Source organism: Cetorhinus maximus, chromosome 2 (assembly GCF_964194155.1).
Source record: "Cetorhinus maximus chromosome 2, sCetMax3.hap1.1, whole genome shotgun sequence".
Classification (NCBI taxonomy): domain Eukaryota; kingdom Metazoa; phylum Chordata; class Chondrichthyes; order Lamniformes; family Cetorhinidae; genus Cetorhinus; species Cetorhinus maximus.
Window position 1 is genome coordinate 30,738,462 of NC_135880.1, and position 13,594 is coordinate 30,752,055.

At 42.3% G+C, this 13,594-nt stretch overlaps 1 protein-coding gene across 2 annotated transcripts in view; it reads right to left on the bottom strand.

Annotated features, from left to right (window-relative positions):
- The window catches only part of LOC144693008 (long-chain-fatty-acid--CoA ligase 1-like), a 135,914-nt gene that overhangs the window by 80,711 nt on the left and 41,609 nt on the right, over window positions 1-13,594 (bottom strand). The window contains exons 1-2 of one of the 2 annotated variants that reach the window (XM_078562276.1): window positions 11,820-11,874; window positions 5,347-5,563 (exon numbers count right to left, since the gene is read on the bottom strand). In XM_078562276.1, coding sequence (XP_078418402.1) covers window positions 5,347-5,541 — 195 coding nt within the window. In that variant the 5' untranslated portion in view covers window positions 5,542-5,563; window positions 11,820-11,874. Of the gene's footprint in view, window positions 1-5,346; window positions 5,564-11,819; window positions 11,875-13,594 lie in introns of those variants that run through there. The other variant, XM_078562268.1, reaches the window with a different exon arrangement.

Consider the following 13,594-nt stretch of genomic DNA (forward strand, 5'->3'; position numbering starts at 1 on the left):
GCCAATTAAGGATTAGTTTACTTTTACATTCCATTGGTGGCATTGTTCAGTATGAGGTAGCTTGGAGTTTTTCAGCAACAAAATCCATTGGGGCCAGGAGTACTTAATTATTGGCCCAAAACTTCAGATCTCCAGAGGATTGTACCCCAGAGGTACCCCACAGGATGTACTGGACCCCTTGGACGTCCCCACTAACTGACCACATGGGAATTAACTGGGAAATTTGGACTTCCAATGGGCAAATCCCCGGCGTCTGGAACCCTCCGAAACTCTGAATTAGAGTCAGAAACTTCGGATGGTTCCGACTTACTTACCAGAATAGTTACCCAGAAAATGTTAGAAGTATTAAAACCAGTTCTAACCCCAGAAGACTACACTACTGACTCCTCGACTCATCACTGGACCCCTGACTAAATCCCATCCCCAACTATTGCCCTGATCGCTCCGACCACCTGACTACCCCTTGACCATCCGACCACCCCCCCAATCTGACTACCCCCGCATCCCCTCCCCCAACTACTGCCAACACTACTGCGCCCCCCCGGACACAAGGCTATCACCACCACCACCAACCCCCCGAACACCCAGCTATCCCCCCCAGCCCCCAGACTCCTCCGACCCACCTTACCCCTTCACTCCACTTACTTGCCATCCCACCCCCTCACCTCACACACTTACCTTATCTCCATAGCTTCTCAAAGTGGCTTTGGGACATTTAATCTTACCGGAATAAGGCAGCTGGTGCAGTAAAAGTGGGGCATGGCTAGGCATCCCCCTGCCCGAACTGTAGGAGCATCAGGAGGATTCCAAAAAACGGTATGCTCCATGTTTCTGAGTGGGCCTGGTACAGAAGCCTGGGTGAGAAATGTGGAGGTCTGGTACAAGGTAAGTAAATATGAGCAGACTGCCACTCTTGGAAGAGTCGCCCATTGAAAAAGCAGACCTAAATCACAGCTTTTTAAGACATTAAGAGATGGGTGTCTTAAACAGGTTTCTCCACAGGTTGGGTTTCCAGCACAAAAATCAACTATTTTGAAGAATTACGTCTATGTAAAAGATAAAAGAGCAACAGTGCAACACACTTATGACTGTCCGTTTCAGTACACACTGGCAGAATTTTTTTTTATATTCATTCACGGATGTGGGCGTCACTGGCTGGGCCAGTATTTACTGCCCATCCCTAATTGCCCTTGTTTAGAGGGCATTTAAGAGTCAACCCACATTATATCACAATGTAGGCCAGGTAAGGGCAGCAGATTTCCTTCCCTAAAGGACATTAGTGAACCGAAGGAGTTTTTACGACAATCGGCAAAGGTTTCAGGGTCATCATTAGACTTTTAACTCCAGATTTTTATTGGATTCAGATTTCACCATCTGTCATGGTGGGATTTGAACCTGGGTTCCCAGAGCATAACCCTGGGTCTCTGGAATACTAGTCCACTATGCCCTTAATGAGGGCATAATCATGAAAATCAAAGAATACAAAATCTTATTCATTCCTCAAATAGGTGGATACCTTTCATCAGGTCTGACTGTAGGTTCTGTATAAAACAAGCACATTGCTTGCAAAAACACTACTTCACCCATCCTAAAAAGATTAACCTTTCACATTGAACATTAAAGCATGTGTGAGCCTTTTTAGTTCATTCAGTGACATTCATCAGTCACATAGCTACATTACTTATTTCTTCAAAATTCTTCAGTTTTTGTGAACGGCATTTCATGTTGAGAGACCGCAAGATAAACAAGGTGTTGACAAGCCTGTGGAACAGAGTATTTAAAAAAAGAAATCACCCCAGCTCAGCTCAGCTGGCCTGCTTCAGCCAATCGATTTACTGCTCCCAGCTCCTCCCCAGTGCATGAGCTGATGTTTCCTTCACATCAGATCACTCAGACCACTCTCCTTAAAGCAGACATTTGACAACAAATCTAAGGACAATGTCAGAGTGTCCCCAGTGACCGTAAATTAATTGCAAATGATGCAGGCCTGTGTGCATTATAAGGTAGTGACTAATGCTCAATTCAAAAAGAATTAATGATAAACTTCTTTACCCAGTGAGTGGTGAGAATGTGCAACTCGCCGGTTCAGCCAAATAGCATAGATGCTTTTAAAGGGGAAGGAAGATAAACAAGCTGGGGTTAGATGAGTAGGCTCGTGCTGAGCATAAACACCAACATTAACCAGTTGGGCTGAATGGCCTGTTTCCCTGGTGTACGTTCTACGTTATGCTTTGTAACTGAGGCTAGTTTAGCCTAGAGCACATAGACAATATGTTACAAAGGCCACTCTGCCAATAGCATATGTTCTGAATCTGGAACGAGTTTCAAAAGTTACTTCAAACAGTCATTGTTTGTTTAATTTTGAATTTTAGTTCCAAGCGAGAAAGTAGCTGTTACTGCAACACAATTAAGCTATGAGTTTTGGTTCCTGTTCTACTCTGCAGTTTATTGCTATTATCCAGAAAGTCTCTGTGTTCCCCTGATGGTTTAGCAGCTTTATCCACTTCACTCAAATCATAATGCATGCAATGGGAAACTCGATAAGTACATGAGCGAGAAATATAGACACTTCTGCTGATGTTAGATAATGAGGGTGGGATGGGACATATACGCAGCATAAAAACATTGGTTGGGTCAAACGGCCTGTATCTATATAGGGGGAGGCGGTGGCATAGTGGCATTTGTCACTGGACTGGTGATCCAGGGATCCAGGGTAATGCTCTGGGGACTGGGGTTCAAATCCCACCACAGCAGATGGTGGAATTTGAATTCAATAAATATCTGGAGTTAAAAGGCTAATGATGACCATGAAACCATTGCCGATTTTTTTGTAAAAAACCCATCTGGTTCACTGATGTCCTTCAGGGAAGGAAATCTGTCCTTACCTAGTCTGGCCTACATGTGATTCCAGACCCAGAGCAGAACAAGGGCAATTAGGGATGGGCAATAAATGCTGGCCTAGCCAGCAATGCCCACATCCCATGAACGAATAAAAACAAAAATCTGTGGTTTAAATGCTCTAGTTACGGATATATGTATATGTACATAGAATTAGGATTTGATTTAATCTCATATGATTAAAGTTTTTTTATAGTTAATTCCTATGATGCTGGAGAGTTTGATTTGGTTAGGGTACAATTTAGGTGTTTTAGATATTTGCTAAAATGACAGGAAGTTTAAAATTCATTTCCTGTAACGTTTACATGGCCACAAGACTGCTTTGAGAGAAGAAATGGAACAATGGAAGAACAGGAAGAAGACAAATTGTCATGTCATCTTGATAAAATTACACCCATCGCAAGGGTCTTGTTCAAAATTACAGTTGTAATGTCATAATCAACTGGCACCGACAGGGTTTGTGTAAAAATCTCTCTCTTCTTAACAAGTTGTAGAACAAGTCAGAATTAGAATAATGACAAGGTTCTGGCGGTGTGGGGTGGGGTGGTGGTGAAGAAAATACAGTTGTATGGGTTATTTTTCTGTATGTTGACTAGTATATGACTGGTCTTAGGCTCAATGGAGAAAAAAATTGCAAATCTTATTCTGGTGTCACAGAATCAAACTTGTTGCATAAATACTGTTTAATTCTACATAACCAATGAACAATTCATATAAATGGCAGCAAAGTAGCAAAGCTATTGTGTTCACTGACTGTGCGCACGTGTCAGCTCTGGATATTTTCTCCCACTCGAACCTCTGATTTGAATGCATATATTAATCTCCTCAGCCACTGGTCCATATCACAGCAAAAACGACTTCTAACTTTTACAGTATGTTCATGAAAGATAGTGACTATACCCTATAAATATTGATCCATTTCACAAGAGAGTTCCAATTTATAAGAACTGGTATTTGATTCCCTCCTACCACCCTGGCCATGAAGTGATTTGAACATGAGGAGGAGAATTTTAAATTGGAAGTGCTGGGGGACAAGGAGCTAGTAAGGCATTGAATGAGAGATGGAACCGCAGCCACGTGAGGGCAGACAACAGAGCTGGGTCACGAAGAGAGGCATTGAAGGGGAAACTAAGGAAGGGGCTTGGTTGGCTGGTAAAGAACGAGACCTGTACAGCAGAGGTAAGGAACAAGATGAGATGCTCCAAGAGAGAAAAGGTGGCAGACAAGTGGGGATGGGGTGTGAGGTCTAAAATCAGGCCCCAAACATCAGTGGTAGAGTGTGAGCAGAAAGGGTGTGAGGTCAGAGAAATTTTCCCTCAGCAGACAGGCTGTGCAGAAAGATTGGAGGAAGAGGATGGGGTGGTTGGGTTGCAACTCGTAAGGAGACAATGATGAACAGCTCAGCGGGTTCTATGTAGAATAGCAGAAGTGGCAAAGTGAGAAGCCAAGAATGGCAGCAGGAAAGCAGGAAGAAAGAGGATGGTGAAAAGTTGGAGATAGGGGTTTGGGAATTGGGCAAAGTACTTTGGGGAGGGGGAGAGGGCGTGGGGGGACTGTAGAAATGAACACTGGCACAATTGGGTGACAATAAAAGGATCTGGAATGGCAGCCAAAATGAATATATGTATGGACACAGAATTTCAGGTTACATGAGCATGACCATGCTTAGAACAAATAAAATCCAAAGCACACAGTAGAAGATTGTAAAAGATAGAAATAAAAAATGATGGTGCATCAACAACTGCAATTGCATAGGATTCGTCCACACAGCAGGTTCCTGTGGAGGCCATGGTACCCACCAGAAAGCAAACAATTTTGAACAGGGGATTCTGAGGCAAGGTTTCCAAGCATACAGGGCTATTTATCTCAATCTACAGGATTGGCAGAAACTAGGCTTTGCAGTCAGCTAGGGTCGGAAACCCCAAAAAAAAACCCTAATTTTTCCACAGCACCACATGAAACTTTCTGTGCAACGCAGGTGCTGTCACCACACAGAAAAGATACCTTAATTTAAAAAAACATTCACCACAATAATAAGCAAATCCTTCTTTGTCACCTGTATCTTTTTGATTTAACGCAATGGAAATCAAATTTATTTTGCATTTCCAGTCCAAGTCTTTAAAAAGTTACAAGCTCTTTGCAAATCGACAGCAACATTGTTTGAAAGCAGCAAATGCTGGAATCACTCAACAGGTCGGGTAGCATCCAGAGGGAGAGAAACAGTGTTGATGTTTCAGATCAGAACTGACCTGCTAAGTGTTTCCAGCATTTTCTGCTTGTTTTTCAGGCTTGCAGCATCTGCAGGATCTTGCTTTTGGTTTAGAATTTGGAAGCAACTCGTCCTGACAAATAAGAATCAGAGTTATCAATCCGCCAAAGTTGTTCCACAAGCAAACTTCATCGCTATTTCATAAAACTCCTAAAAGTAATGATAGTTCAAAACATTACCTCCACTTCAACGGACTGTGCTGAAAGATCACATGATGGTATCTGTGCCTTGGGTCTTGTGGCATACCAGTACGCTACGAGTGCTGCAATGGTGCCAATGCCTATTAGAGTGGATGGTGGAAGAGAACATACGAACCGTCGGACCTCCCCAAGTTCTGGTATACGCAGGTGTGTCAACAGCTCACTTGCTTGCATTGTTGCAATGGAATTTTCACTTCTGTGGCAGTGAAAAGCAGAACAGATATAAGCACATATCCACTGAATCATAGGATAAATATATTTACAGCATGGAAAGAGGCCATTCAGCCCATTGTGTCTGCGCCAGTCTACAAGTAGCCATCTGACCTAATCCCACTTTCCATCTTTGGTCCATAGCCTTTTAGGTTACAAGACTTCAAGTGCATATCCAAGCACTTATTAAATATTATGAGTGTTTCTGCCTCTACCACCCTTTCAGGCAGTGAGTTCCAGTTCCTCACCACCTTCTGGGTGAAACAATTTCCACTTAAATCCCCTCTAAATCTCCTCCCTCTTACCCAAAATCCATGTCCCCTAGTTATGGACCCCTCAGCATTGGAAAATAGGACCTTCCTATCCACTCCATCCAGACCCCTCAATTTTATATACTTCAATTAGGTCTTCCCTCAGTCTCCTTTGTTCCAAAGGAAACAATCTTTTCCTATCCAATCTTTCCTCATTACTAAAATTCTCCAGTCCAGGAAACATCCTCTTAAATCCTCTCTCCACCTTCTCTAGTACAACAATAGTGTGGTGATGAGAAATGGACACAGTATTCCAGCAGAGGCCTAACTAGAGTTTTGTATAATTCCAGGAGAACCTCCCAGCTCTTAGATTCTATGGCTCAACTAATAAAGGCAAGTATCCCACATGCCTTCTTGTTCATCTTATCTACCTGTCCAGCATGCACTCAAAGGTCATTCTGTTCCTCTACACTTCTCAGTACCTATCATATATTGTGTATTCATTTGCCTTGTTAGCCTTCCCCAAATGCATTATCTCATACTTCTCTGGATTGAATTCAATTTGCTACTTTTCTGCCCACCTGACTAGTCCATAGACATCTTTCCGCAGCTTTCTTTGCATTATCAACCACACGGGCATTTTTGCATCATCTGCAAACTTGTTAATCTTACCCCCTACATCCATGTCCAAAAGATTTATATAAACCGCAGAAAGTAACAGACCTAGTGCTGAGCCCTGCGGAACCCCACTGGAAACAGCCTTCCAGTCACAAAGACATCCATCGACCACTTTGTTTCCTGTTGGATTCAACTTGTCATTTTGCCTTGGCCGTTTTTTTTTTATTCGTTCATGGGATGTGGGCATTTATTTCCCATCCTGTGGGTCCCGAGTCACATGTAGGCAGATTTCCTTCCATAAAGGACATTAGTGAACCAGATGGGTTTTTACGCCAATTGGCAATGATTTCGTGGTCATCATCAGACTCTTAATTCCAGATATTTATTGAATTCAAATTTCACCATCTGCTGTGGTGGGATTCAAACCCAGATTCCCAGAGCATTACCCTGGATCTCTAGAATACTAGTCCAGTGGGCACTATGCCACTAACAATACCACTAACAATACCACTATGCCACCGACTCCCCCATATACTTTTGTGACCAGTCTGCCTGTCTAAAGCCTTGCTAAAACTCACATAGACTGCATCAAATGTACTACCCTCATTGATCCTCCTTGTTACCTCCTCAAAAAGTTCAATCATAGTTGTCAGACACGGCCTCCCCTTAACATCTGTACTGACTATTGTTGATTAATCAGTGTCTTGTCTAAATGAAGATTTATTCCACCCCTCAATTTTTTCCAATCATTTTCCCACCACCAAGGTTAGGCTGACTAGCCTATATTTACTCAGTCTATCCCTTTTTCCATAATGGCACAGCATTGACAGTCATCCAGTGCTCTGGCACCACACCTGTAGCCAGAGAGGACCAGAAAACAATGATCGGAGGAGTCTCTGCTGGATATATTTCTTCCGGGCCTAGGGTTTATCCACTTGCAAAGATGTTAAACTCCTCAAATACTTCATTTCTCATTATGTTCATTGCTTCTAATATTTCACACTCCTTCTTCCCGATTGCAACGTATCGTCCCTCCCTTTTGTGAAAACAGGCGCAAAGTATTAAGAACCATACCACTGGATGGATAAAGAAATGCAATTAAAATTCAGTGCTAAAGAATAGAGCTTCTACTCTGTCCTCTACCAACTCACTTTGGTACCCAGTGCCAAAATCAAGCCCTTTCAATATATTACAGGTTAAAAGCAGGGTAAAGCAAGATCTACATTACCTAACATGCTTGCCAAGAACTATCGTTAATGAGGTTGCCCTAAGCCCAATTGCATCAGTGTGACATTTTTATTTCTCCACACACACTGGAGGAGATGATGATTAGTATCAGGAATAATAGAAAATATGTGTACCAGTTTAGATTCATTTTTGTTTAGTGCAGAATTCCAATGAGTTTGCCACTGTATTTTGGATAGTAATTTAAAAGTATTATCAGAGATAATTTAAAAAACTTACTCAAATTTTCCCCCAAGTTTTCTAGTCAAGGCTGCACGGTGAATCAGTCAGCTGTGAAGTACTATCAAGACTTCTCCTTCCCCAAGATAATTGTACAAGAACGTTAAGATGGAACACTTGGGTGGGACTCTAAAGTTGGTGGAACATTTCTGCCCAAATCAATTTAGATTTCTCACATTCCAAACCACCCACCCAAGTAAAGAGACTTTACACATATTCTTTGAGTGTTCTGCATTGAAATTTGTCAAGGCATAGCCACATCCTTGACAATGATGCACATTAAGACACAAATTAGTACTGCTATTGTGTTTTGCTGCAGTGTGTCCGATGGACTATTATATTCTCCCTCACATACAGACTCTTAATTGAAAGAGGTCAGTCTTCGGTAAAAAAACAAGTTCCCCGGGTTCACATATTTTCGCGCTGCAACTTTGATTGGAATCAGTCGATGTTACAATCCTTTCTTGCAACGTATTGATGGGGTTTTGAAATGACATTTTGTTTACGTGGCATGCAGCAGCAAATGACAACTGTACAATATTACAAACAGAACTAGCACGAGGCTCCTCAGGTCCATTACGTTAATCTATACTAACGGTCATGTCCCTAAGACATGACAAGGAATCATAAACTGTTAAATCAAACCTTACCTTTTTGCTTATTTAAAAAGTGGACTTTGCTGAACCAAAAAGATGGCTGCTACAGCTCACATGATTCACAAGTTGGCTACAGTTCCTGGAAATTTCCAACGCAGTTACAGGACAAAAACTCAACCTTCATCCTTGTGAAATCTCACCTCTCATTGTGAGGACACATTATAATCAATGAAACCAGGGACCAGCAGATGATCTGTCTCCCCAGCCTGGTCCTATAACAAAGGGGAAGCCATCAAAACTCGTTATACCTGTTGAGGCGCTAAAAGCCACCATTTATCTCCGAAGGCGAACTATGGATTTTGACCAGGGCATAGAAATTGCTTGTTAGCCTACAACTGACTCAATAACGAGCAACATCACATGACCTAAGCTTCAGGCTTTTGGAAAGTTTTAATATTACATTTCGAAATTTGCAACTCAGTCTGCTGTTTAAAATCCAGTCTGCAACATCAAAACAGGACTCCAGGTTGACTGCCAGCCTGCATCACATCTGAGATCCTTGGAGCCTGTTTCTCTGGAAGATTCCTGCCATTACCTGCTGAGCAGATCAAGTCTCTGTATACCAACCTCATCTCGCTGTCACCATCAACTTTAAAGGAATTCTGCAAAATCCTGCTTCAGCTGGCTGAATTGTAGCTCCTCCGTGAAGGAACTCTCACTGGACTCTGACTTTTTAGACTCTGGCAATCACATGAACCAATATCCACATCTGTGGTGCTTTATTTTTAAGTTATTCATGGTTGTTAAAAACTTCTCTTCTCTATCTTCTTATTGTGTGCTTGTGTGTATGGAGTTGCGGCCATTCCCCAGGTTTGAATGCGTGAATGAACTGTACTTCTGATTTAACCCTGGAGAGTTTGCTGCAATTTACTTTAAGAATTGACTTGACAGAGAATTTGGGGAAACATGCCACAGCCTATTTCAAAAATGAAAACACCTGTTGCTTACCCACAGTAAGAAAATAAAGGAGTTCAGTTTTGCCTCCCTCCCCTGTCTGTAACATAACCGTTGAACCAAAACCCTAAAATTTGATTAGGAACACATTTGTTCCATAGTTGCTACCAGCCATGTGGTTGCAGTGGGACAAAAAAAGCAAAGAAAATATAAAATGCTGGAAACACTGACCATGTCAGTCATCATCTCTAGAGAAGAGATGAGTTATTTCAAGCATAGATGCTTTGTCAGAACTGGAAGAACAGCAAGAGTAGATGCCAGAAGTAGAGGAGGAAAAAGCAAATGAACAACACTGAAAAGAAGAACAAACCAAAGGGTGAGCAAAGGCAGGAGGAAAATACAAGCATGCACGCAAAAGAAACAGAAAGGCTTCTCAAGCGGAAAACAGGAGATGGTTAAATGTCAGAAGTGATATCTCTTGGAGGCAATGAGAGGCTTATGGAGGGAAAACAAAGAAATGTACAAAGTAGAGAATTTGTAAATAGCAGGGTCAGTATGGTGGGAGATGAGAGACAGCAGTGTGAAAAAATGAAAAAGCAGTGCAGGCTCCATCAGTCCAGGAATAAAAAAAAACAGGTCCACACTTACCAGCCTGCCTGCTGGTGTGGGGAGTGAGGGAGTCAGATAGTGCTTGGGTACAAATTGAGTACAGCCTACAACTGATATTTTCAGATCACTGGCAATACAAGATTGCCATTGAGTGACTAAATCAATGCCTTGATATCAGACATCTTTACAACTTTTGGTGTAAAACCATGAAGAAAATCTTTTTCCTCCCTTTTGGTTGATTAATGAGGTCACATGTGACTCTTCACATCTCTCCCTCCCAGCACACTAAAAAAAAATCATTTCACTTTCAGTATGGCAATTAGATTTAGTACAGTTGTTGCTACAACTGATAACACAAAGTAATGTGGAGTTTCAGAAGTAGCTTTCAAGTAAACGTTCAAAGGAACGTTTTATCAGTGGCAGCAGTGAATCAAGATTCCACGTGAAGACATCCCTCCCTGGAGGAGTCATTCACACACAATGACATACTCATGCACATTTAGTGATCAGAGGAAGAGAGGTTTTGGGGGGAGAGGGGGAGTGGAAAGGGGGTAAAATAATGACGCCTTCCTACAGTGATGAGCATTGGACCAAACTCAACTCCAATACCAGGTGCAAACAATTACTGCAACTCTGATCATTTAACTTCCCTGCGTGCTCAGATGCAGCAACAACTGGATAACTCTCAGGCTTGGACTGATAAGTGACAAGTAACATTCGCGCCCCACAAGTGCCAGGTAATGACCATCTCCAATAACAGGAAGTTTAACCACTTCAGCTTGATATTCAATGGCATTACTGTGGGTGAATCACCCACCATCAACATCCTGGAGGTCAACACTGACTAAAAACTTAACTAGACCAGCCACAGCTCCAATAATGCTTAAGAAGCTCAACACCATCCACCACCTTAAATGTTTACTACCTCCACCGCTGGTGTGGTGTAGCTGCAGTGGCTTCTTTGACACATCTCCAAAACCAGTGACCTCTACCATCTTGAAGGACAAGGGCAACAGGCACATGGGAACACAACCCCTGCAAGTTCCCCTCCAAGTCACCCACTATCCTAACTTCGAACTATGTCATCATTCATTTGTCATCGCTGGATTAAAAGTCTCTTCCTAAGAGATCTGTGGGTGTACCCACACCAGATGGGACTGCAGCAGTTCAAGAACATGGCTCAATACTACCTTCACGAGGGCAACTAGGAACGGACAATAAATGTTGGCCTTGTTCACATCCCCAGGAATAAACTAAAGAAAACTGCTCATCAAAACTGCCTCTTCCATCTGCGATCAGCCAAATGCACAGTTCATCAAACTTTCCACAGTGGCATTACTGCCTAGATTAATTTGACTGTCTTCTGCAAAAAGTCGTGCAGCTGCCAGCTTCCAAAACAAAATTACATGTTAGCTATCCAACTTCTAGAACAAAAACAGAATTACCTGGAAAAACTCAGCAGGTCTGGCAGCATCGGTGGAGAAGAAATCAGTTAACGTTTCGGGTCTTCACGCCCCTTCGGCAGAACTTTTAGCTTTTAGCTTAACTTCTAGAACCAAAGGTGAAGCAGAAATTAAATGATCAACTCCGCACACTTGAAAAAACTTGCAGTAACTTGTGTGATCCAAAACTTCAGATTCACTGCTAAAAGATAAAAATTAAAACCAACCCATTGGGAACTTCTGGAATTCATGGCCCGAGTCATTTCGCCACAAAACAACTCAAGAAAGACACAATAAAAAGCACTGGCCTGTGATGCACACTCTCCTGCAGGCTTGCTGCACAACCGGTTTTCAGAAGCTTCAAATGGACCTGAAGGCTAGGTAGAACTTTTAAAAATTGACTAGTGTGTACTCAACCACCTTTTTTCCTATGCAGCCAGATCACGAGATTACTTCAGAGTCAACAATGTCGTTCTCAAAGGTCACATTGCAGGGTAACTATTCTATGTTAATGTGAGGAGATGGTGCTAGCAAAACTGTGCAATTCACTGTATCTAATAGCCTTTCCAGGCCTTTCATCAGAGAGCAGCAAAAATTGCCTTGAGATTCCTGAAATACGTAGTGCATTTGAGGCAAATACTTTATTAGCAGGTTTACAAATGAGGACAACATTCCAGAGTATCAAGTCAGCACAGAAATCTAAGCTTAAAAAAATCAAAGCTTAAAAAAATAAAGCCAACTCAGTAAAAGCAATAGCAAATATGGTAAATGTTAACAAGTGTTTGAGCACATAGTATAAAGGACCCCTCAAAACCCACTCACTAGCAGCCTGCATAATCCTTCACTCTCAAGAACTGAGCGTGCAGTACAGAAAGAGAAAAAAAGTTCTCTGAGTATTCTGCAGCCAAGATCTCAGAGGGAATATTAGGGACTCTGTGCCCTGGACTCCAGCTTACTAGGACAAAGGTAAAAGCCTACACATTACAGGCCTTAGTTGGCATGTGCAGACAAGATACCAATAGGAAAACAGACTGGCATCTCAATGTCACTCCATATTTAGAAGCGTGTCTTGACAAACGTAATGCACCAAACTCTCCCAACGTTGTTGTGTTCTGAAAACTTTAAGCTTTGCCAGGATCTTCTTCACTTTAAAATTCAGCAGGAAGCACCTGTCAGATGTTTTAAAGGATGGCTTAAATGTGTAGGCACTTTCCTCCAACTGTGCAGGAACAATCAATCCACACATAGTTATGTTGAATGCTTGCATCCATACTGACATTCCATTTACATAAAGGCAAAATAAAATTGTTTAAACACTATGAATTCAAGCAGCTCTTCACAAGATAACAGCGTAATAAAGTGAACTTTAATGAAGCATGACCAAGGCTAAGTCAACACTGGATGAAAGGGCAGCTTGCATTAGTAGTGTTTTTTTTGCAGCTCTTGGGTAAGATTTTCTGGCTTCCCTGGAGAAATTATTGCTTCTGCTCCATTACAAATTCTCATACATGGGCCGGTGTGGGGATGCAGATTTTAAGAGAAACTGGGATCCATGCAGGTGGGTTGAGTAGCACCCCTGAACTTCACTGGCACAAGGTCCAGCCAATCGCAACAGCCAGATCTAGTTATCATATGGTTGGGGACAACACAAGCTGATCACAGCTACACAGCCAACACATTTGCAGAACTTCCCAGTGGAACTTTGGAGGCAAGCGTTGAATGTGCCATTTTAAGGGAGGCTGAATTGACCGAGCTTGATCAATATATTGCGTTTGCTTCTGTTGAGCATTGGAAAGCACTGTGACGAGAAGAAAAGGTTGAACACCACTGCAAGCGGCAAGGGTACAGAATGATGAAGGATCCATACCTGAAAAGCTCCCCCCATAGAGCCATAGAAAAGTTACTGCACAGAAAGAGGCCATTCGGCCCATCTTGTCTATGCTAGCCTGAGGACACCCAGGTGCCCTTTCTAATCCCACCTTTCTGCACCCGGCCTATAGCCCTGCAGCTTACAGCACTTTAGGTGCAGATCCAGGTACTTTTTAAAAGAGTTTAAAGTTTCTGCCTCTACCACCAACTTGGG